General features: G+C 43.0%; 2 protein-coding genes across 6 annotated transcripts in view; both read left to right on the top strand.

Annotated features, from left to right (window-relative positions):
- The first annotated feature begins 523 nt into the window (after window positions 1-523).
- On the top strand, window positions 524-14892 carry RNF185 (ring finger protein 185). 5 transcript variants are annotated; one of them, XM_030460941.1, is made up of 8 exons: window positions 540-608; window positions 2481-2594; window positions 6050-6281; window positions 7862-7880; window positions 8134-8246; window positions 8717-8771; window positions 10690-10807; window positions 12370-14892. In XM_030460941.1, exons 3-8 carry the CDS (start codon window positions 6100-6102, stop codon window positions 12465-12467), a joined length of 585 nt encoding a protein of 194 aa, XP_030316801.1. In that variant the 5' UTR covers window positions 540-608; window positions 2481-2594; window positions 6050-6099; the 3' UTR covers window positions 12468-14892. The 5 variants fall into 5 exon arrangements, with proteins under 5 accessions (XP_030316800.1, XP_030316801.1, XP_030316803.1 ...); XM_030460940.1 differs by lacking the exon at window positions 2481-2594 and having other exon boundaries at window positions 524-608; XM_030460943.1 differs by lacking the exon at window positions 2481-2594 and having other exon boundaries at window positions 556-608; window positions 6078-6281.
- A 528-nt stretch (window positions 14893-15420) lies between these two features.
- The window catches only part of LIMK2 (LIM domain kinase 2), a 30015-nt gene continuing 20195 nt past the window's right edge, over window positions 15421-25240 (top strand). Inside the window, exons 1-2 of the mRNA XM_030460688.1 lie at window positions 15421-15492; window positions 17742-17841. Coding sequence (XP_030316548.1) covers window positions 15468-15492; window positions 17742-17841 — 125 coding nt within the window. The 5' untranslated portion in view covers window positions 15421-15467. The remainder of the gene's footprint in view (window positions 15493-17741; window positions 17842-25240) is intronic.

The raw sequence follows: 25240 nt of genomic DNA, 5'->3' as shown, positions 1-25240 counted from the left end.
GTAAATACCTTTATAGAGGTCTGTTCCCATCCTGGGGATGCTCCTCTGCTCATCTCTTGGCGCTCTGCACACATATTGGAACAATTTGTGTCCCTCAAAGCTTCAAGTCCCTTCTTTCCTTCCTTCCCTGCCTGGGCTAAGCATTGGTGCTGTTGAGGATATGGAGTTCTTGCTTTTCTGAGACACGGCTGCCGCTGCACCTCACGATGATCGGACAGCAAAACTGTAACAGAAATGGAGCTTAAAGTCCCCGGGAGTGCTCAGGTAGGGTTCACTGTGACTCCCCCGGGGTCAGCCCAGCCCGCTGGCACCCAACCCGATCCCTGGCTGAGGTAACAAGCGGCGGGGGTTCTGGGGGAAGGAAGGGCAGCCCGGCAGCCCACACGGAACACCCCGACCCGGGCCGAGGCGCCGCCGCCCTCTTGTCACGGATCCTGCACCGGGGAGCCTCGGGCAACCGGAACGTGGCCCAGCGGCCCGGAGCAGCGGCGGGGAGGCCGTTCCCTTCCGCCGGGGCCGGGCTTCCGGGCGATCAGGTGACGGCGGCTGCTGACAGGGAGCGGCTCCGCGGCTCGGGGCTGCCGCGGGGGAGCAGCGAGACCCTGCGGGTGAGCAGAGCCGAGCGGATCCCGGCCAGTGGAGGGGAGGGGTAGGGGACATCGCGCACAGGCGGCGGCTTCGAGGCACGAAAGGAGCGGGCCGGGGCCGAGCCATGCCCGGGGCCGCTGGAAGGCCGGACCCGCCTGCGCCTCTTACAAACGAGTGAAGCGGGGGCGCGGCGGGAGCACCGGCTTCTGCCGGCCCGGCTCCGGCCCGGTCTCACAGCCGCGGCCCGCCCGCAGGCCCGGGGTGTGCCCGCCCTCGCTGCCGGAGCTCCGGCCCGGGCTGAGCCGCGGCGCGCAGGGCCCGGCGCCTCCTGCCAGGGTTTTTCTCCGAAATCCCTGATTTCCGCGGCCTGTGGGTGCTCGGGCCCCCGCGCTCCGCGGCGGAGCTGAAACCCTCCGGAAAGAGAAGCGCCTGTGCCGCCTGAGGTAAATGTCTGGCCCTGGGAATGGGCGCAAAGCCTGAGCTCCTGCTACGTGCCATGATTGCTGGGGTTTGTTCTGTTCGGAATTTCTTATTATTTCTTAAACCGCATCGTAACTCCTCTATCTTACTTTTACATGTTGATTCTAACCTCTTGAATAGCCCACATAAAGGGCATTTGACGTTTACATAACACTCCAAACCAGGAAAATGCTCGGGCAGTATTACCCAACTTGCACCACTTTTTTTTTTTTTTTTTTTTTTTCCTCCCTTTGGACTTTATGAGGTAAGAGGATAAAATCTTTGTCTAAAGATTTATAAGATTTGTGCAACATTTTCTCAGAGTCTATATTACATTCTTATGTATAAGTATGGCTTAGAAAATAGAATTACTTTAATTGCTTGCGTTTTCTGATGGTTTATAACAGTGTCTTGCACTTGTGAGGTATCTCGAATCCTGAGAGCTGCCAGAGCAGCCTTTGAGCAGGGCTCGTACCCTGAGAGCAGCAACATAGATCCGTGTTGCAGAATCCCAATTAATGAAACGAGGCCAAGCAAGGGCACGCTGGGCTGTCAGAGGAATGGCTGCTTTTGCAAGACCCAGAGGTCGAGCAAGCCTGTCTGGTGGGACTAATTTATGGTCATACTAAAAAGCAGGTATGTGATGTTGTACTGGGTACAGAAAAGTGTTTCTGAGGTGTTAAAAGGTAACTTGCTTGGGGGACAGAGTGAAAAAGTAGTGAGAGATAAATGTGCATTTAATGATTAACAGTAGGATTTCAGTAATTATCTAAAAATTACTGTCAAGAAGTAAATGTATTTTCTTCTAGGCACTGGCAACCCCTATCAGCTGAGGTTACCTGGTAGCTTTATTGGAAGTCCAGGCAATTGTAATAGTCTGAGAATTATGTTTTTGTTAAACTTAAGAGCAGGCATAAATATATATATAAGCTTTTGGAAATATTTACAATTTTAGGTAGAATTTGTAATACTTATAAAATCTGTCATATGTATCAGAAAGTTGAATTGTCATTGTAGTGATACAATAAGTGACAATTTTTCCTTTCAATTTAAACAGCAGGAGGTTCAGAAACTAAATCAGAACTTGTTTCAGAACTAGAACTAGATTTGTGTTCTTTCAGTAATCCTAGATACAATAAGATTCAATAGGAAAGATAAATGGAAAAGTGTCTCTCTAGTGGAATTTTACATCAGCAATGCTCTTATTTTTCCTTCATTATTACGTGTAAGAAACTGAAAAGAGGAATAAACTTTGGGGTTTATTGGAAAGTAACCAGAGTCTTATATCCTCACTGGATTTTTTTTTCCATTGTCCGTGAAAGACAATTAAAAAGTTAATACTTCAGACATCCTAATGTTGTAGTGCTGTAAGCGTGTATTCTACAACTGGTGACATTAGCTTCTAATTTATACTCCCTCTCTGTCTTTCTCAGGTTGAATTACTGTTCACCTGCTGTGTTTCCAATGGAATTTTTTGTATGCTTTCACTTATGGTGGAAACTCTCCCAGTCTGTCTCCAAGTGTTTCTCTTTTATTTTTAGAGTCAGGTCAGTGTACTTTGGCAAATGCAGTCACTTTTCATTTGCTGAGCTCAGAAATGTGGTCTTTTACAGTAGCCATTAGGCTTGCATTTTCCTGATCTACAGTTTCTCCCACTAGACTTATAGATTTAGTTTTTAAAGTACTTGAGTAAAGTTTCTTTCTTACTGCCTGTTGGTGAGATGCAGTACACAGTACACAGACCTTACCAGTTTCCTGCAGTTACTTCTTTCATGAACCTCCTGTGTTTTCAGTTGTCATGAAACTTTCTGGTCCCAGTGTGCCATCTGCTTCTTGGAGGTCCAGTTTCACCAGCTCTTTCAGCCATGCTTAACCTTTAAACAACTCAGTGGGATTTGCACTGGATACCTGAACATGTATCTTCACTTCCCTGTTGTCTTCACGCTCCACCAGACTTCTTTTATTTAGGAATACTGGTCGAAAATGGGTTCTTTGTTTCTTAACCATTCATCTGTTGCCACTCTTGATTCTTTGTTGTCGTTAAATGTCAGCAATTCTATCATTTTCACAACAACCTGTAGGGATATCATAGAGGTCATGATTTAAAGGAAACAAACAGCTAGTATAGCTGTCTTTTTAGGAGCAAAATACTGTTTTCCTGTAAACATTTAGACAGCAAGGAAGCAGGAAAGAAAAGAGATAAAATCTTTGAATGCTTGCAGTTAGATCACAGCTGATTTTAATATACTTTCACTTGTTTTGTTTGCTACTTATCATGTATCTAGGGTTGATTTGGAGACCTGATCTGAAGGAAAAGGGTTTAGCAAACCTGGACTGGCAGCTATAAATTCTGTTGACTTAACCCCAGAAGTTGTGTTATATCCCAGTGTACTCACTGTCTTCATTCTGAACTCTAAACAAAAACTAAAATGGGCTTAGTTTGGCCTGTTGTTTTTGGTTTGGTTTGGGTTTTTTTAGCTTGTGGTTTGGTGTTTGTTTTTTTCCTCTAAAAAGGTTTGTCTCAGGGTTTAAGTAGTTCAAGTGACATTTTAACAATTTAGAACTTGTTCTACACTCAGAACAAGCTGAATTTGCCATTGAATTTCTATTTTAGAATTCACTCAAGTGATACAATATATGATTACCAGATGTAGGTTTAGTCACTGGAGGCTGTTTCACGTTTGCTTCTTTGTAAATGTGCAGCAGGATTTGCAGCTGCACAGCCCCCGCTGGCACTTGTTACAGACCCAGCTATGTTCCACAGTGTTCCAAGAGCAAATGTTTGAGAAGGCTTTTCAAAATAAGATTAATTGGTTTCATTTTTGGGTTTTGATTATTATTTTTTTTTAAATATAATTCAAATTGGTTTTATCTAATAGGTCATCAGGCCCAGTCAGCCTATGGAGAAATAATTAAGAGAGTATCCCAGTAGAGGCTGTGTCCTTCTTCTAGGACAGCAGATTCAGTGTCTGCTGTTTTGTCATTTTGCTCTTCCTTCCATCTCAGCCATATTTATTCCACTACATTACTGATATTTCAATGGATTTCTCTGTCATCCTCCTTCATAACTTGATCATTTTTTTTCATAGTTACTAAAAGCTAAAGTTGTTTTTTTTAAGTATATGTTTGTGAAGATACAGATTTTATCATTTTGAGTCTCCAGATTGCTGGTGTTAAATATATGGAATGTAATTTGGAAAAAAAGGACCCTTTTCCCCACTTTGGTCCTAGGGATATAGAAATTTAATTATTTGCATCTTCTACATGTTTTCCTTGTGTTATATGCCAAGATACAAGAGCCAGACCTTTCTTGTGCCCATGCCATAAAATGATACTAGTGGTTTTTACAATGTATTGAACTCCTGAGTTTTAAGGAGATCTTGATGTTTATATTAATTCCCAGGAAATATATATATAGGTCCAAATTGGTAAGTTTTCAAGCATTAAACTACTGAGCAAGATGGGCTGAAGATTGTGGTAGAAAAGATGTGTGAAAAATCTAGGCCTCTTTAGTGGCTAGTCTGTGGACTGGCAGCATTTCCAGCTGCCTTGAACTAACATGAATTTTCATTTTGTACAATGAGCTGCATTGCTGCTGAGTGTAAATGAAGTCATGGTGTGAAATCCTAAGAGTCAGCAGTGCTGAGAGCTATGTATGTTGAAGTATAGCATCTGTGAATATGGTGTTGCCCTTCTGGGACTCAGTGCAAAATGATGTAACTGAGTGAAAAAGCTCTGCAGAAATACATTTCACTTGCTGTTAACTGAGTGTCTTTGCTGCAATACCTTCATGAGGCTTGAGCATGATGCTCTCTTGACCGTGCAGTGGGATTGTATAGTATGAAAAAAGCTGCTGGCAATAACAGCTACAGATACTGGGGTTTTATTTTGCTGCCCTGCACCCCTGCTTCAGCACTGCTACAAAGGGGGAACACTAAGGAAAGCCTTTAATGCTTTTGGGGTAAGTTTGCAAAGAAATTATCTTTTTACTATTCAGGTTGCCTTTCTAAAATGCTTAACTCTGTACACTTGAAAAAAAGCTCAGATAACCACCTGTTTCTTTCTCACAACCTTAGTTAAGTATTCATATTCCTGCAGCAGCAATATGATCTTAAAGTCACATGAAAAACATAGTGGAATGTTTCAAACATTTTTATTCTGGTGAATTAATTTCTATAACTGCTGAAACTCTCTTAGTTCTTGGTTTTAAAATTTTGTACTGGTTAAAGTATTTTTTGCTGGACATATATGCTTAGTGCTGAGTCTCACAGTTCCAGGTACTGTGGAATTGCATATCAAGGTATTATACTGTAGAGTTTATTGCTACTGAAACAAAATAAACTGTGTTCTTTGATAAATATGGTGATATTAATGAGAGGTGAAAGCATGTAATTAAAATTAAAGCACTCTGAAGTTTTTTGTACTTCAGTATTACTACCAGGGTAACAATGTTTGATAGTCCTATCAACACACTGCTGTGACAGAAGCAATGTACTGCTGATGAGACAAATCAAGTACTAAGCTGCCTTTGCTTGTCACTATTATCATTAATATTCCAAACTAATGAACATTGAATTTAAAAGTGCATTAAGTCAGTCTGTCCAAGCTGTGAGTTGCTTCACAATTAAATCCTATTTCAAACTGCACTCACAGTTACAACTTGCATTTGGAACAGCATGTGTGACTAGGTGAGCTCATTCTTCTCATAGCTAGTAGTATTTTTGAGAAAATACAGTGGTTTTGTCCTGGCTGTGGATCTTGTTTGCTTATCAGCAACTCTAAAATACAGGTCACATAATCAGCTAGGTCACACTCCAGGACTTTAAAGGAGCTTAGTTTCTAAAAAAAGATCCCTCTTGGCTACGTTAAACTAAAACCATCAACTATAGGATTCAAGTGCTTCTTAAACAAATCACTACCAGGTTGGAACAGCACAAGAATGCAATGTTATCACGCCAAGAAGTTTTGTTTTGTTATTTTCTTTTTCCTTTCTCACTGCTAGGCTTCCAACAGGAAAATTTTCTTGACAGTGTGTTTGGGTAGCTCTTGAGGATGGCAAGCAAAGGACCCACGACTTCTGCATCAACAAAGAACTCCAGTACTGGAGGAACCAGTGGCAGCAGTAGCAGTAATGGTGCTGGTGATAACACTAATCAAGACAACACTTTTGAATGTAACATCTGTTTAGACACTGCCAAGGATGCAGTTATCAGCTTGTGTGGACATCTCTTCTGGTAAGCACTCGAGCCCTCACAGATAAACCAGAACACCACATAAAAAGCCTGTGATGTTTATAGGTCCAGATGTCAAATAAAATGTCTTGTATGAAATGTGTAAGGACCATATTTTGGGTAGTAGGAGCAGTTTGTGTTTGCTCCTCAACTGTTTTTGCTCCAGGGAGTCATTTTCCTGCATCTTAAACTCCCTGTACTTGTGGATTGTTCTGTAAAAGCAAAACACACAAGCAGCCCCAGACAGTTCAGTGTTCATTGATACTGCTTGGTTATGTGTGTTATTTGTGCTGTCTGCTCTAGCATAGATATCTTGTTCAGACCTAAATTCCTTTCTAAATTGTGCATACCTAAACCTCATCTGGAACGAAGTTCTGGAGGCCCAGTTTTAGTTTTCATACTTTCCCCAATCTTGCACTTTTTTCCTTTGAAACCACAGGGGGAAAAAAATAACAAACTTTTACATATGGGCAATTTCTCTTTGCCCCATGGTATTGCAGTTGTAATGCTAACTTTTCAGTTCTTTGCTCTGACTTGGGAATGTATCACACAAATACAGTAAGCATGCAGCATTTCTTATTGGGGTAGCTTGGTCTAGAACACACTATTTCTTGAATGTTAAGAATTTATTAAGGATTTAAATGATCAAATGTTTGCCTCAGTTGGTTTTTTTTTCATTATTTTACACAGTAGGCTAAATTACACTCTTTATTAAGGAGAGGCTCCAAAGAGCATGTCTTTTTTGTGTTAAATATATGTAACATCTGAAAACCCAGGGTTTTACTCTAGGAGATGTAAAGTCTCTTTCTGTTGGCATGTTAAAATAAAATTCAATTATTGCACAATGAATTCTATTCATTGGAAGAATGAAACCTTAAAAAATAGCATGCATCTTGTCTGAATAGTGTTGTCAAGTCTGTTTTGAAAGCAAATGGCTGCTTAGAAGTTCTGTCCTGTAGCTTGCTTGTTTGTCTTTGACCATTTTTGAGGTGCCATATTAATTTAATCTTAAGAGTAGTTCTGTATAATGGGAAATTCTCTGCCCTGAACAACTGGGTCTGATCTCAGCAACTGACCCTGCTCTGAGCATCAGGTTCTGTTGTGTACTGTCCTGTTTGAATTATTCCATGATTCTGTGAATGTGAGCTGAATGTTCCTTGTGTTACTTATTCAAAAATCCTGATGTCTCATTACTGACATATTCCTCATTTGCATCTTAGTTCAGGGATATCTTTTCATGGTATCAGAAGAAAAAATCTGTACAGTAAAGAGTAAGATTAATTAAGCCTCTGTATGGGCCTTTGGTATGGATGAGGGCCCAGGAATCAAAGGTGATATGCAGAGAGTCCTGTTAGCAACTTAGTTTGATTGCATAACCTGAAAAGACCAGTGGGGATCAGGCTGTGCTTTCAGAAATTATTTTAATGGGAGGTTAGGGAACTGGCCCAGCTGGATTCCAGAGTTGTGTTGTCTCCAAGCTGTGCTATCCGTGCTACACTTTATACAATTTTTGGTGTCTGTAACTAATTCTATTTTCCCCTCTTTTTCTGCTCTGTGAACACTTGTGCTGGGAATGCTCACAGCTGGCCTTGTTTACACCAGGTAAGACAGGTTTCCTTTTACTTTGTCTTTCATCAGCTCCTGTTGCTCAGTAAAGAGCTTGGTTCTCTGGAGTATCTCCCTCTTTTCAAATGCAATTCTTTCTCTCCAGGGCAATCACTACCTGCTAATGCAACTTCATTATTAAATGTCTTTCTCCAGTGCTTTCTGAGCAATTGCCAGTCTCTCTGCCTGTCTGCAATTGAGGTTTTTGTCTTTGTCTTTTACTAGTTTTCTCCTAATTTTCTTTCTTTAGTGGCTAGAGACCAGGCCAAACAGACAAGTGTGTCCTGTGTGCAAAGCAGGAATCAGTCGAGATAAAGTTATTCCTCTGTATGGAAGAGGTAGCACTGGGCAACAGGACCCCAGGTAAGAAACCTAAATACAACTATTTTTGTATGAAAACTAAAGATGAAACTTTAGTTTAAGGTCTTGAGATGATTCCAACAAAGTGCTGGATTTACAATTTGAAATACTTGGTTAAAAGACAGATAGAACTGACATTTCTGCCTAATACTTCTGGCTTTTTCAGGGCCTGGGTTTGCACACCTTATTTCTTGTTCAACTGGCAATTTATTTTAACTTGAATTGGGTGTTAGTTATCAGTTACAAGTGGCAGGTTGCAATGAATGTTACCTGCCTAGAGAAGCTTATATAAAATATTAGTGCCCTCAGCTTCTAGGCTTTGCAATGGGATTTTGTTATACAGAATCTTAATTCAGCCATGTGATGCATGGTCCTGTGAGAGTGTGCTCTGTGTTCTGTCTTATTAGCCAGGCTATTGTAGACACTATTGTCATGTGTCCCTCCACTTGAGCTTATTTCTCAACTTTCTGCAGAGAAAAAACTCCACCACGACCCCAAGGACAGAGACCTGAACCAGAGAACAGAGGGGTAAGTGCAAAAAATCAAGCAGATAAGTTGTTTTTATTGATGGTGGGGTGGTATTTATTCATGCTAGAGGACATAATGTATGTGAGATTTATTGCTTAGATTTCTTGCTCATTCCCAGTAGGCTGTTCATGAATAATTGACATTTGCAGTGTGGCAGAAACTTCATGCCTGTAGTAGTGTTTAGCATCCCAAAGAATGGGTTAGCTTGAATGGAAATACTTCACTGGAAATGTTCTTCCTACTTCTTTGTTCTCCAAATATAACTATAAGGAACAATTTGCTTTGAAAATTCTTTGGGGATGTATATTTCTGTCAAACTGTACCTGCCATGGAAATATATAATCCATGTGTAAACTTACTTTTTTGGCACTGACACGTGCTACTTACATTTCTATGGGGTGTTACTGTACCATGGCATTACAAGCAGAAGAATGTAGATATCTCTAAATTTTAACTTAAAGAGTGATCTGTGGGGTTTTTTAAAGTGATTACATAGAGTGAATGTGAACAGCAGCTGGCACAGGCTGATCAGACATGGGAATAGTCAGTAGGACAGACCACAGTGTTCTTTAACATGATGCCAGTGAGCAAGACCTGATGAAACAATTGCTTATTTCCATGTAACTCAGCCTATAGATCCCTGGAGATGGTCCTATAGCACCTTGTGCTGCAAGGAAACAACTCTGCTGCGTGTGATTAGGGAGCATTTTTGTATTGAATGTACTGGGAGCTCAGTTGTTCTCCCTCACTAGGGAATTGCCTTCTTATTAAATCAGCTCCTATAAGTTGTTTAAACCTTTTAGCTGGTGCTGTCATAAACCATAAGAATCTGGTACAAAGGCACAGCAGTAGTGATGCTGCCCTCCTGTTTCCTACAGGTGCAGAACTGGCTGTGCAGAGAACTTTCTTGTCCCTGAGAGGGGCAAAATGCTTGAGAATAGTCATAAGAGTCATAGTCAAAAGACTTAACTCCTCAAACCAAAGATCAACCCAGAAATGGGTTTTATTATATGAGTGAAATCAGCTTTGTCCTTCCAGTTTTTTGAGATGATACACTGGGGGGTTATTCAGAATTTCTAGCACTGTTTTAAGTCTGAGACAAGAAGACAGTTTGCTGGAACATGGCAACTGTGAGCTCTCCACAGTTTTTAAACATGGTGCAACTACTTCGGGTGACACACAGCTGGCTCTCTAATAGAACACTGCTTTTATTCAGTAGGATACATCTAGATTTAGAGAACTGATCTTTTGATGATGTGTTTTAGCCTGGATCCTGGAGGGGTCAATGTAGCTCTTGTTTTTTTCCTCCTTTCATCTTGCATTCCTACCCAAGATGACTTCCTGCCACCTGATTAGAGTCCCCCTGGTAAATTTTAATTTTTTTTACTGTTTTTCTCTGTGATGTTCTATGCTTCCTACTGTCAGTTTATCACTTTACTGAATGTTTAAAATGATGCACATGTATCATGAAAATCAACAAGTATTATTTTTTTACAATGTAATTCTTATAGTAATATGGATAATAGCTACTAATAGAGAATTAAAACATTATTAAGGCATTTAAATAGAATTGGTAATGTCCATTTTAATATATTGCCAGATATTTACTATTTTAAGTTGAGAAACATTACAGAATTTTATTTTTTTTTATTTCTGGCCTTCAGTCAAGAACTGCTGTTCCTGGTTTTCATTTTCTCAAACTTTTGTGTTGCTCTGGCAAGTTTGCTGCTCTGTGAAACATTTTTAAATGGAGTTATTTAACAATATTGGGGCAGACTGAAAGTTGCCAGGCAGACTGATGTTCCTTCAGCCACAGGAAATCCAGTGAGAAGGAACGTCTGCACTTTTTACACAGTACTCTGGAATAGGCTTTAAATGATTGGTACCTCTTTCTCTTTTGCTGCTTTGTTATTTACAGGGATTCCAGGGCTTTGGGTTTGGAGATGGTGGCTTCCAAATGTCATTTGGAATTGGGGCATTTCCCTTTGGTATATTTGCAACAGCATTCAACATAAATGATGGGCGACCTCCTCCAGGTACCACACATCCTGCCTGCTCCAAGAGTCCTGTCACAAACAGATGTTTTACAAACTCCCTGCTGACTTTTAAACAAACACCCTGCTAAATGACAAAACTTTCTGAACAATAAATTAAATTGGTGCTGGAAATGAAAACACAGAATGAGGGGAAACACCCAGTAGAGAACATAGTCTGTGGCTTACAGGTTTTGTAGGAGAGCTTATCCAGGAAGCCCAACTCTCTCTTCCCTATGATTGGCTGAATGTTCTCTTGAGACCATAGAACTGGAGAGGGACAGCTGCACTGGAGACTTCTCCCCTTCAATTCAAATGTTCCCTCTAGTAGTCCAGTGGAATTTCTCTGAAAAATGAGACAAATTGGACTGGAGTTAATAATAATAACAACAATAATAATAGTAACAATAGTAATGATAATGATGGAGTCAGTAGAGGTGTCTGAAGGAGACCTGTATATTGACAACAGCAAGAAAGGACCATTTCTACAAAGATGAGGAGGAAAAATTTAAATTGGTGCTCTGTACCACAAACCAGTGAGAGCAAAGATGGTTCCTTTTGCAGAAATTTCTCTGAGACATTAATCTGTATTCCACAACAAGTAACTTTCTGGTGAAATAATTTCACTGTTTTTTAGAAAAAAACAGTTGGGTTACTTCAACTGTAGCCTTGCTAACCTAAAGTTAAGGAATCCCCTGAAAACCTCCTCCATCTGCACTGTAGGCAAATTGAGGCTACCTGGTCTGAACAAGAAGACCTACTGCCCAGCATTTGCTGAGCTTCATGTGTGAAAAGTTGTGCCTGGCAAATCTTCACCATGTCATGTGCTGTAGAAATTATAAGAAAGAGAAACATTCTTCATCTCACACCTGTGTGCCAAAGACCTGTTGCTGTCTTTGGGTCAAATTAACTTGTCTATTAATTATACTTCATTGTCCACTGAAAATTTGTGTGGAGGTGTGACTGAGCTAAGGAGTGTGTAAATAGGCTGCTGTAACAGCCATCATTTAATCAACTCCTTATCTGTTTTTCATGTGTGGATTCAATACAGCAGTTTCAGAAAGGCACAGCTTGAGCTTTAGAGCTCCTGTGATTTTCATAACTTCTCTTGGTCAAGGCTACACGTGCAGCTTTGACTGCTTTACCTTGTCCTTACTCAGAGATGTTTCACCCTGATGGGGGGGCTGTTCAAGCAGAGGTGGTAAAGTTCCTTAGGATGGAAACATTGAACTTAGCTCAGCAGTCAGCAGTGGACTATGAACTTGGCTCAGCACTGTCCCCAGAACTACTCAGAGCAGACCTGTGTGTACTGTAGCACTTGGAGCTGCCTGCTGCTATTAGTCATGAGCAGGTTTACCACAAGTCCTGCTTTATGGGGCTGATGCTTCCCTTGCTTCTGACCTTCCAGTATAACTGGCCAGTCTGAGGGTAGGAACTAGCAACGTTTTCTCACAAAGATTTCTTGCATATCTTTCAATGTATGAATATAGTGTGTTCAAAATATATACAATTCTGGAGAAGAGGAAGGAGCTGAACTGTTTTTTTTTTTGCTTCCTGTTTTCCAGCTGTTCCAGGGACTCCTCAGTATGTGGATGAGCAGTTCCTATCACGCCTCTTCCTGTTTGTGGCTCTGGTGATAATGTTCTGGCTGTTGATTGCATAAATCTTTTCCATTGTTCTGTATATTCATGGCCAGCAAGGCCCCTGAAACAGTTAAAACCTGCATCCCCATCCCATTTTAAACCTCTTGGTGTCTGGTTCCGTAGCTAACTATGGGCTTCAGGAATTGGTGGTACCACTGCACGATGAGGAATTTTGCACCAGAGATGGAAATTAATTCCTGGTTAAAAAGCACGTTCCAGCTCAGCGATCTGGTACAGCAGGTTCCTGCCACAAGCCATGGGCCTTGCTTTGAGCTCTGCTCCTAAAAGGAGTGCTGCTTTGAAACCCTGTGCCAAGCAGTGACACCAGGTTTATGTGAAACACAGCTGCAGGTAAGGAAACTCCTGCAGTGTGATCAGTATCTCGTGCTTGGCAACCACAGTGGATCTGCCAGAGCTCTGGATGTTATTTATTCCAACCTTCTTCAGGAAATCATCTGCAGCACTGCTGAGATTCTTCAGGCAAATATGATGCAAATGGAATCAGGTCTGGAGACTGTTTTCTTTCTGTTATTTCCCAACGTGAATGGAAAACCCCTCCTGAAGTGGTTCTAGTGGCTGTTAGAAGAAGGGATACAAAGTTATGCTGCAGTTTTTTAAAGCCCAAATTCGCTGGAGCCAGACACTGGAAGATTCTCTGGTTGTGGAGCCTGGTGGGGTCACTGAACAGTACAATGCACCTCTCTGCCTCACCCAGCCCAGTTCCTCACTGACAAAAACAGTGTTGTCTTCCTCAGTTCTGCTCAGCAGCCTGTAGCTGCACTCGTGGAACATCCCCTCACAACCTTGTCACTGTAGCTACATTTATTCTCCCCAAGGCTTTGAGACTTTCTACATAAGGTCATGTATTCCAAATAAAATCCTATTACAGATCTGAGATCAGCTTGTTTGGGGAGAGGAACAAAAGGCATCTTTACGTGAGTTTTGAGTTCAAAGTTGGCATACTGTAAAATTAATTATACAGGAGGAAAACTGAGATCCTGTCTTTGCTAACAGATGCCAGAGTAGGGAGCACTGGGCAGCTTCAGTACAGGTGCAGACAGTGACCCGTGCCACAGCAGAATGGCTGCAGCACCAGAGCCTCAGCACTGGCTACCAAAGAGATTAATTTGAAGTGCTGGGGGAGAACACAACCATTGATGTGCTGAGAGGAAAATCACTCAGCAGGTGAGCACTCTGTACCTGTTTGGTTATCCTGTTGCATATACAGCTTCAAAAAAGTACACTGATGTATTTGTGTAGATCCCTCCAGAACAAGAGCTGTGAGAGATTCCTAGCAAGATGAACAGTGTTTGTATTTCTCTGACTGGGCAATTCCATTGTTTTGTTTTTTTTTTTTTGTTTTCTCTTAGGTTATTTTCATTCAAATCACCAATAGTCAATGATTTTCTTCAAGATGAATATTGTGACTTCCCTGGCAATAGACAAACAACTGACAAAACAAATCAATTCACAGAAATCTTGTTTAAGTAGCTGGGGGTTTTTTAGTGTATGGATGAGGTTCCTGGGCAAGGACACTTATGTGATTGTTGTAGAAGCTTGTTTATGTAATTATAAATCGTTCACTTTTAGCATCAAGACAGAGGATTGAAGTTTAACTTGCCTACCTCCAAAATTCCATCCGGCAAGTAGAATGGTGGAAAGCTTCTGCAGTGTTTTGCCTCATCTAGTCGTCCAATTTATACCTGACTTGATGATAATCTGGCAGAACATGTGATCAGCTACAAATAGTTGAAGTGGTGCTTCAAGTTCTGTTGTGTGGCACTTTAGAGAAGCGAACTTTTTGTGCATATTGTTCTACTCAAGTGCTTAACTTGGTGACTGGGCCCCTTTCTAGGAAAAAGGTTATTTACTGCCTTCTCACAAGCAGCTCGCTTAGTGCAATGTCGCAGCCTGGGATTCCTTTCATGAGCAGGCAGCACCACCTGCTGATGAAAAGGGAAACTTCTTGTGACAGCAAAAGGAGTGATTTTATTCTCCTTTTCCTATTGAGAAGCTCGATGCTAGGAGCAGAGGTTATCCCTTTAAAGCCTTTTTCCGACAGAGGACAGAAAGGGGTCTGTAATAGGTTCAAGAGGTATTGAAACTGATTTAACTAACACTTATGTTTTAAAATACGGAATTTTAATAGCTTGGTGTTTTTCTCCCATCTGTTGGTGAGACATAAGGGACGTAGTAGGAGGTGGCTGCAGAAAATTAACGGAGAGCCCTTATTTTCTGGCAATTCAAGAAGGAAATAGTCTAAAAGTGTTAACGCTTTTGTTCCTTCCTTTTTCTTGGTGTGTATTTTGTATCGTAACCACTGCCCTCCCCCTTGTATTCAGACTGCACACAGCCCAGAACGGCTTGTTTAGTGCATTACCATTACTGTTCACTAATTTTCACTGTTGTGAAAGTGATTTAGAATTAAAAGAATGGTTTTACATTGACGGGAGTGCACCGCCGTTCCTTTGCGCTTGACAGACAGGCTGAGCTGAGGCGTTTGCCCGCGCCCTACCTCGAGGACGAGGAGCCGGCTGCTGGTCCGTGCCTCAGGAAGCGGGAGGGACAGGGCTTCGCTTCTTCCACACCGGAGCATCGGGGCCGTTCCCTGAGGGGCAGCCGGGGGAAGGCCCCAGGCCCAGGCCCGGCCCCGCGCAGCCGCGGGAAGGCGCAGCCCCGGGAGCCGCTGAGCCGCCCGCCACGGAACGGAGAGGGAGGGGCCGGGCGCGCGGCCACATCGTGATTGGTCCCCGCCGCGGAAAGGGCGGGATAATCGCCTCAGAGCAGCGCGGGGATTGGCCCGTGGCCCTGAGGGGGGCGGAGCGCCCATTGGCCCGCGGCGAGGAAGGGGCGGGGCGACGGCTGCCCCCGGGGCGGGGCGCGGGGCTGAGGTAGCGGCGGGGGGGAGAGAGGGGTGGGGGGGCGCGCGGTGTCGGGCCAGGTGCGGAGTGACCCGCCGCGCGTGCCGTAGCGGTGACGTCAGGCGGGGGAGCCCCGGGCGGCGGCGAGGCCGGGGCGGGATGGAGGAGCCGCAGGGGCCGCCAGGTGAGGCCGCGATGCCACCGCCGGGGCTGCGGGAGGCGGCTGCGGGGCTGCGGGTGCCTCGCCCGCCGGGCCGCTAGCTCCGAACCCGCGTCTCGGCGAAACGCGAGCCCGTGTCCGGTGGGCGGTCTGCGACGGTCGGCGCGGCCCGGGAGGGTCTTGCTCGGGATCGGGGCGGCTTCTCCGGGCCGTGCCGCGCGGGGTCCGTCCGCGGGGTCGCCTGCTGGGACCGGCCGGTCGCCCTGGCCCCGTCCCGCTCGTAGTCCCGTGCTCCCGCTGGGCTCGGTCGCCCTCCCGGCTGCGGGGGCCGCTGCTGCCGCTGCTCGGGGGCCGCCTCTGTAACATTCCTCCCGTCCTGGGGGACGGGACAGACCCGTTCTATTGATCATGTCCGCTCGCTTTTCCCTCGCGCTGTTTCCTGCTCTGTTTTCTTCATTTCCGTTACCTCTCCCGGACACTCGAGCCGTCCGGGCTGGCTCCAGCACTGTCCGCCTCTGACCGGGAGCCCCGGGGCCTCGCTGGGCACAGGGAAACCCAAACAGCAGCAGCGCAAAGCGCGGTGGCTCCTGCCCGCGGTTCAGAGCCCGCGGGTAGAGCTCTGCCAGGTCGGTGTGGAGGAGGTTCTGTTGCTTTCTGTCACCGAGCTGTAGGCGTCAGAGTCCTTCGGATCGGTTCCGCTCTGTGTTCACATTCGCATCTTGTGCGTCGGGTGGGGATGGAGCTGCAAGGAGCCTGGGCTGCAGGTCAGAGGGGCAGCACTTCCAGCTGCCTGCTGGGGCTGCCCCCTGCAGCACTCCTGACTTTGCGTTTTACTTCCAAGCCTGTTTGGTGCTGAAAAGCAGTTTGCTTTCTAGAAGAGGGTGCATAGAGCCAGCTTCTCCTAACCCCTGACAGTGTTGTGCAGATCTGAGATCAGGTGTGTCGGTGTTCTGCACATCAGGAGGACACAGACACACTCCCGGGTGTGGAGCTGATGCTTAGTTGGGGTCTGAGATAGTGACTTACACCAAATGCCACGTTTGACTCCTCTTTATCTCTGTAGTCTGCATGGAAACCTTGATGGGTGCTGCTGATCTGCCGGTGAGGTGGCACTTGCTTCTGTCTGAGCAGCAAGTTTTTTTCTCTGAAATAGCTGTTTTGTTTAACCTACAAGGAGGTCTTCACCTTGGTTGTTTTAAAATGTTGTCACTGACCTGCACAGTGGGCTAAAAGTGCATAGAAGGTTGATGACTTCAAGGAATTTAACTTTGGTATCAACTTTTCTGAGCAACTACTGAGTTTCAGTGTTCTTTGAAAAATGGAAGTCTGTGGTTAGTGGTTTTCCTTCTCTAAGTGCACTTCTTTCCTTATGCAACCTCATTGCAAGTAAACTTTCAGTAGCAGGAAGAAACAGCTTTGAGATCTGTCCAGCTCTGTGACATATTCTTTGCACCATCCTGTGCTCATCCAGATCTGTCACTCTTTCTTTAATATGCCCACACAGCTGTTTGGATATTGGACAGCATTTATCTGCGTGCCAAATGGTGTTTGTGCACAGACATTCATGCTGCTCTTCTTAGCTTGCATGCATCTAAATAATTCTCTGTAGGGCTTTATGACAGTTCTAGCAGAAACTATCATAAATTAATTTAAACTATTGTAACTATTTTCTGAAAGGGCAATAGGCCAGTAGCATCAATCCCTTTTCTGAAGCCTGATGGTAGTCTGGTGTTGGCTGTAAAGGCTTTACAGGAATATCCATTCGAGTGTGTAATTCCTTCCTGGAAGTCAAGTTTGTTCTCTACTGAATAAAGTTTGCCTTTCCTTTCTTTCAGTTCTGGGAAATTAGTTAATCATACAAACAAGTGCAAGCTTTATGTGCTGAGTCAGTGGCATGGGGGAAGTAGTAGCCTGGCCCTGGGTGGTTCTCTGTGGGAATTGTTACTCCAGACCAATCATTCTTCCTCAAATCTCTACTCTGAAGACTGGTGAAGCTGTGGCTGAGCTGTTTTCTGTGAAAAGCTGCATTGTTTTCGTCTTTAGAATGTGAAGGAGCAGATGGTGATGTTATGTCTGGAGAAAGAAAAAATAATATATAAGATATCAAGAGGAACTCTGCTGTCTGGGGTTACAGACTGCCCGGTTTTGGCTTAACTTTCTACCTGTGAAGGTTTTCCTTTCAGTTGTATACTTTAAGGTTGTTCTTTATCAGGGATGCAGCAATGTCTCTTTTCTCTGGAAAATGGTTGTTGTGTCTTTCTTCCTGCATGCAGGGGAAGAAGTCTGGAGATGCCTGGGCTGTGGGGACAGCATTGCTGCTGGCCAGCGCCTCTACAAGACTGTTAATGAAGCCTGGCACGTGTCCTGCTTCAGGTGGGTAAAACTTCAGTCTGTCAAAGTCTTCTTGTGTTGTTTAACTGACTCGGAACCTGGTGGGTAAGTACCAATATTAACAGGGTGTTCTTGCTGCTATCTCTGTCTGACCTGTGCCAGGGACTCTTGCAGAGCTCTTGTTTGTGTCTGCACTTGAGTGCTTGCAGCAGCACCCAGTGCAGTCTGACACTGCCAGGCAGAGTGTTGCCATGCTGAGCCAAATGCCTGCAGGAGTACAGATAAAGCACAAGTGGAAGCTCTGATTTACTGGTGGTGGCAGAAGCCATGGGCTGCTTATTTGCCTTCAGCTGCGTTCCAAAGTAGTGCCCAGACAATTTGGATAACTTGTTGATTGGTACCAGGGAGAAAGCAAGAAGTTGGGGAAAACTATGGATGTGGGCAAGAGAGATCTTGCCTTTTGTTTTCTCTCCTTTTCAGACAATTAAAACATACAAACATAGGAAATCTGTTGGATAACTTGCTTTCCACAAGACAAAAAGGGATCTCTGGCATGCTTTTCTTCTGATGGTAGCAGTAGTGCCTCCCATTGGTGTTTCATAAATATTCAGTCCAGTTTCCTTGCTCCAGAATCACATTTCTGGAAGGGCCTGTATTTTTTAGAGATGTTGTGTGCCTGCAGCTTCTACTGGTTTCTGTGCTGGCTTGAATCTGGAGAGCCTTATGTTTTGGATACTGACAAAGTAAATGAGGGAAAAGGCAGCCAAAGTGTGGCTTTGTAGCAATGTTTGTTGTGCTGAGACTGGCATATACTGCCTGGATTTAAAGAACCAAAAACACCTAACAAAATACCCCACATTTGTTCAAGTGAGGATTACAGTCATTGGTGTACTTAAAAAAAAAAAAAAGTGTATCATGCTGTGAAAGCAGTGTTAGCTTTTTTGATTGGGGAAACTGCTGCTAGTTATAATGCTATGTTGATAATCACAATTATAGCTTTATATCACTACAGATTCCGTTCCTCTGGATTTCTATTGGTTTGAGCATTCATATTTAGCTACACTGTGTCAGTTTGCCTTAATCCTGGTTTTCTGTCCTCCCTGAAGAAGGAGTATCCTGTTGTCAAGCTTCCTTAGATTCTGCCCGTAGCCAGACCCCAAGCTGGATGTGCTACTTCTTGCCTTTGAGTGTATTTCTGTTGCAGATCTTGATTTGCAAATGTCTTGGTGCTGCTGGTGTTGGGGCTGTCAAGGTGGTTAACAGCTGAGCTGGAGGCAAGCCCTGCCCTTGTGACACTTCACAGGGAACTTGATGTGATAGTTTATATTTTATAATGGAAGTTTGGTGGTGTTTTTGCTGTCACTTGGTTTTATACAAGTGAAGATGCCAACTTCTCTTGATGTGTGATAACTTCTTGCATTTGCTGATGTGTTTCTCTGAGGCACTGTGCTTTTGGCTAGCTGTAGCACCCAGCTGAGCTGCTGTGCTGAATGAACAATTGGAACCTGCAGTAAAGGAAGCTGCCCTTCCCTTTTTCCTACTTCCAGGGTAGGACTGTACATGCAAACAGATTTCCAGTTTGCACTCTGTTCTTACTTTTCTTCTGTTATCCCTGAACTGTGCTGAGCAGCAGTCTTGTGCTTGATACCTTGCAGCCAAACTTGAAAAAGCCTCTAAGGGTAGGAGCCTTTGGCAGCTGGTAGCTGTGAGTTCCGGCAGCTCTTGTGGGGTGTTTTTTTACAGTCTTCCTGTGGATTAGCTGACTCCCTGGCCTGGCACATAATTTCTCTAATGCTGCTTGGCACTGCTCCAGGCTTGTTAGCTCTGTTTATTCTTGGTCAGGCCAGGCTGCTGATCATGCTTGGCACTGGCAGGAGCTGACGTACATCCATGTCTCTGAGGATTTAAGTTTTTTGTCACTTCCCTCCTTCCTCAAGCTGCATGTTCAGGAGCTTTGTCTCTGAAACCTGCATTTTCTCTGCTCTGGCTGGAGGGATAAGCAAATCCCTATTTGTGTATCTCGGATATTTTAAATTGTTCTTTGGCCAGCTGGTCTTTAGGCTTGAATCTGAGGGGTTGGATCTGGCTGAGGAAGTTTCTTAGATGTTTGTGTCATAATGCCTATTGTGAGTTAACTCTGAATGTGCTTTTGTGCCTCTGAATTCTGTTGAGATAGCAAATGATTTCAAAGATCATTGCTTTTCCCTCACACACAGTTCCACTGGATTTGGGACTTACATTGCACAGACCATCAAACATTGCACCAAGAAAAGGAAAGAGTGGAGTGGCAAAGTATCTTTTTGCTAGGTTGGGATCACTTTTACCTAAGGGTATCATTGAAAGAGGGGTTTTTTTGACCTGGATAATGTTGTTTTGCATGGAGAGTCCAACTTTTTTCCCATATTACAAAAGACAAGATACTGCTTTGAAATATACCTTTGAATAAAGTATTGATACCTGGTATTTTGATGTTAATTGTAGTTTTTTTGTTTGTTTTTTTGTGTCATCATCCCCTGATAAAGACAAATGAAAATAAGAACCTTCTTTCTGTAAGGATATTGCATATTCCAATTGGGCTAGGATGGGATGACAAGACCAAGATGAAACTACATGGTTTGATGTTATGGAGACAGCATTCAGTAAAAACCCAGGTTTGATTCAAATTAAACCTATAGAATACTTACAGGTGGAAAATGTGTTTGGATCCAAATGCAAAAAATATTATAAATGGTGGTAGGAATTCCTCCTGTGGTGGGATGCTTAAGAACTTTTTAGGATGGAAGACAGCTAAGGTTCAGTTCCTTCCTAACCATGAAATAACAGAGGATGATAATATTGTGGTCTATGAAATTAATCTAATTTAAGTAGCCAAGCAACACAGTTTTCTGCAGAAATCTCAAACAAAAGCCAGACCCACTTCATCAGTGAAAAAACAGTTGAAGATGCAGAAAATCTTCAACAAAAGTTACCGAAAGTGCTGGATTGCTGATGATTATGCAGTTACAGATTTAAAAGTACACCATTTAAGTTACAGTAAAACCAGTTAATTAAAAGCTGAAAACTCATCAGGAGTTTGGAGAGCAGAAAAGCTCTCCTCCCTTTTTTCTGGAAGAGTAAAGGAAATGAGAAAAATTTTATGTGAATCCAAAATTTTTCATCAGTAGATCTAAGGCAGTGGAGATGATGGCAACCAGCAAATGTTAATTCAGTTGGGACAAATACTTCCCTTTTGCTTAATGCCAGATTTTCATGCACATGCAATACAGCTTGACCTCAGGAAAAATTCTCATGGCTTTCTGTGTACTTTTTAAATTATATTATGCAATAGTTTGATGCTAATAATATAAATGTATTAATAAAAGTCTAATCTTTTGATATCTGACTAAATAGATACTAAATATTTTTATAATAATAAAGGGTTACATTATTATATATAATAGTAGTTGTAAGCAGTAAGTTGACTTTCCAGTAGAAGATACTAAATATAGTTATGAAGTAGCTAAGAAGATGGGTTTTTCTGTAAAAAACTCTAAAGTATTTATAATACTATATATGTAAAATACTATATATATAATGTATATATTATACTATATATATAATATAATGTATTTGTTTAATCACAGTAAAAATTGGCTTACTACCTAGAGTTAAATCAATTCACCCAACCAACAGATTGTTTAGGGTTCAGGTGCTTGCACTAGTTTCAATGGGTTGTTCCATTTCAGTTTCTGTTAAACTTTACTGGAGCTAAAAACTAACCCACAAGGAGTGTTGTAACCACCAGAAGGCTGCTTTCAATAAATGAATACTTTGAGTAAAATGGAACAGTTCTGGCAGAGTGCAGAACTCCTGGCTCTGTCTCCTGCTGGTGTTCTAAAGTGAGTTTGAAACAAATTCTCCTTTTGACTGTCCCTCAGTAATGGAACAAGGTTAAAAGTAGATTCTTACCAGAGTGCTGGTCACCTGGCCATTGTGTGCTCTGCAGTGTGACAGCTCTCCATGATTGGAAGCCAGAACTGGATTAGCTCTCCATGTGTTGAGAGGATGTCCTAAGCTCCAAGCTACTGAACAGAAAGAAAAAATTATTTAAAAAATTACTAATTTGCCAACTCCATTGATTTGATTGTTTTGTAAAGACATGATTTTTCTGTACTGAATGGCATATTTTGCATGCTATAGAAATATATTTTGCTCAGCAGAATTTAGTGAATCACTTCAGCTCTTCTTAGATTTAGAGCCAGGGAAAGGCAAGGCAGGCAAATATGTACTGAGAGTGTATGTAGTTATACCTGGTTTGGGGGTTGCAGGATAAACTCAATGACTTCTGAAGGTATTTTCTAAATGGTTTTTCTGTGTTTCTTAAAATATCTACTAAACTTCAACTTATGTTCAAAGCAAATAATTTCTATGCTTTTGGAATGATCAAGAAACTGGTGACCTGAGTCTCCCATCACTGTAGGTTTTCAGTCTCCCCAGACTGTCTGGTAGCACTTGATTATCCTTGGTGTTAGAAGCTTCTGTCTGCTATCTTCAGAAATCCCCCTCGTTGCAATTTAAATCAATTTCTTCTAGTCAGGTTCACAATGGACATGGAAAACAAGCTTTTTTTCCCCGTTCTGTTGTTCAAGTAACCTTTTCCTGCTTGAGAGCAGCAATTGTGTCTCCCATCAGTCTGTCCTAGACTGAAGAAGCCCTGGATCTAGCTTTTTCTCATAGTCTAGACTTTGAATTACTTCTGTTGGTTCAAACTGTTTGTCATAGTCTTCACTTTCCAAAAGATGCTTCCTCCCCATGGACAACCGGGATCACAAATAGATCTACAGTGACAGGATATGAAGCTCAAATGTTGACAAATGACAGGGGTGTGTATAAAGATTGATTTGAAATGGGGGGATGTTTGATGCTTTGAATCTTCCTTTAGCTTTTCAGCTGCAAACACTGCCAGGTTTGTACACACAGCATCTGAATTTGAGAACAGGAGTGATCACCAGTAACAGAAGGTACCTGAATGACAGCAGGAGCAGGAAAACAAGAATCCATTTCTTCACTGTCTTCTCCAGTTTCTGGCAGTTACAGAAAGCTAATGGTAGGGCCTCAGAGGTGAGAGCTCTTTTTCACTAATCCTGCAGACTCCTGGGAATGTTTCTTTGCTGGTGTATCCTTCAGCATTGAAATTCATGAGCTTGCCTGAGAAATAGGGAGAAGTAGTTGCTAAGTGCCTGTTTGTACACAGATCACCATGACTGTTCAGGGGTTTAAAAATGCAAAGGAACAGTGGAGCACTGTGCACGTGGACTGTGGCCACGTTCCTCAGGGGAATCTGTCAGTTACAGGACATTATGTACACCCTCTATGTTTAAGGAGGAGTTGGGTATTCTAGTCCCAACTTTTTTTGTGAATTGCAGACTTGCAGGGCTTGTCCTTTAGGGCACTGTTATCAGAGCATTGCACTGTCAAGGTAATGAGAATTACTCACACAGCCCAGTATGTGGTAGGCTTTCCACATGAGTGAGGCAGGATCCTTCCCTGAGGTGTTTAGCAATCTGCACAGAAAAAAGCAACCAGTTTGAAAGTGGGTGAAGATGCAGAGATGTAAGTGCTGATCTTTTTGCCATTTGTGCTGCATTTTCAGATCAGAAGTCACTGTTTCTAAAACCATATATAATCTGTGAAGTTTCCATGGGTTGGATTTCTTTGGTTTGTAGGCAGGTGTGGTGGAGATAAAAATTCTATTTCCATCCTAATGTCATGCTTAGACACATCAGTGTGCTGGTCAGAAATCCTGCTGCTGCTTGGAAGTCAGATGCTGTGAAGGAGATCAGCTGCACTTCACTGTTAGTTTTAGTTTACTCAAGAGCTTTCACTCAGAGGTATGTGCATATCAAAGCAGTATTAGTTTCAGTAGCTGATGTCAGGAGCTGACTCTGTCTTTCAACACCAGCAAAGCATGTGTTATGTGTAAGTGCCCTGGAAATACAATGAGGTGTTGGGATTGAACTGAAGTATTTGGAATGCCTCCAAACTGCACCCATGCTGAAACAAAGACTTGCTGCAGATTCTTCAGGGATCAAGCAAATGCCTCTTCCCCAGCTTCCCCACACATACCAAAGTGCCTGCCAGGATAAATTTGTGTATCTTAGGGCTGGTAGATATGCTGAGTAATGTATCTGTCTGTAGACATGCTATGGGACAGCATGAAGTGTGTGGTAAAGAGGGTGTCTAATTGTGCAGCCCAGCTGCAGCTGCTTTAAGGTATTAATCACCTGAATATCACAGTAGCTCTGTGATGCATTTCTGTGGGGATAAAACTAATGGCTGAGACTCAATTTGCAATAAATCTAAAGTTATTATTGAAGCTGTTAATGTGTTCCTCTTGGTTTGCTAGTTATATTTCTCAGGCTTCTTTCTGGCAAAAATTACTAGTGCAATTTAAAGCCATAGTAAGAAAAGCAACTCTGTGATGGCTACACATTTGTAGTGGAAATGCTGCCAGCATTTGTGAGAGAGAAGGTGCTGATATCTGACTTCACTTGGTGTAAAAGAAATGTGCTTTGGTGCTTATACCTCAGAGATGGTATAATTAAAGTTACATAGAAAAGGTCCCCCCACACACACTTGTTTATCAGCATTTTTGAAGCACAGTCATTCTGGCAGGAATTCAGATCTAGAATGTACAAACACATTAACACCTTTTCCAGGAGGGCCCTTTTATCAGGGCTATTGTGCTCTCAAAAAGGTCATAGAGACAATAAAAAAAAAACCCGAAGAAGTATAATGAGAATTCTCTGTAGGAAAAAGTATCTTGCTGGCTGCTGCTGGGGCTTGCTGCAAAAGTAAAGTAATTTTGATAAGATGTTTCCTGTTTAAATAGACGTTTGACTATGTGTCCTTTGGCTTTAAGGAAGTTTCAGACAAAATCCCTTCCCAGTTGCTTAGCTGTCTGGGTGGTTTTTATTACTTTGAAGTTGGGCTTTATCTGCTGGCTTCATTCACAGACTAGCTGGCTGCTTATCACATCTGTGGATCAAATCTTCAAAGGTTCTGTCTGAAGCGTTTGGATTTATGAGGTCATGTGGAATCACCTTGGAGGGAGTTTAGCCCATAGCAGCAGAGTTGTAGGGAAAAGCTTTTGTCTGGAGGTGATACTGGGCAGGGGAGGGGCTGTGCAGTGCACTGGAGGTACGTGTGTGCTGTGGGGTGGTGCTGAGAGCCAGGGAAGCCTTGGATTGAGAGCCCTGGCCCATTTTCAGCACGCAACATATAGAGAATGTGGGAGACCAGAGTGCATTCCTAGACACAGACTCACCGTGTTGCTGCTTCCAGCAGAGCTGTGTGAAATGTCAGAAGGAATTAGACCCATGCTGGAACTGACAACCACACTGGGCTCTGCAGCACCAGGCTTCACTGCACTTTTACAGCCAGGCTTAAAAACAGCACCAAA

This window comes from Calypte anna, chromosome 15, assembly GCF_003957555.1.
Source record: "Calypte anna isolate BGI_N300 chromosome 15, bCalAnn1_v1.p, whole genome shotgun sequence".
In the NCBI taxonomy this organism is placed as follows: Eukaryota; Metazoa; Chordata; class Aves; order Apodiformes; family Trochilidae; genus Calypte; species Calypte anna.
This window is presented reverse-complemented; position numbering and strand designations above follow the sequence as displayed.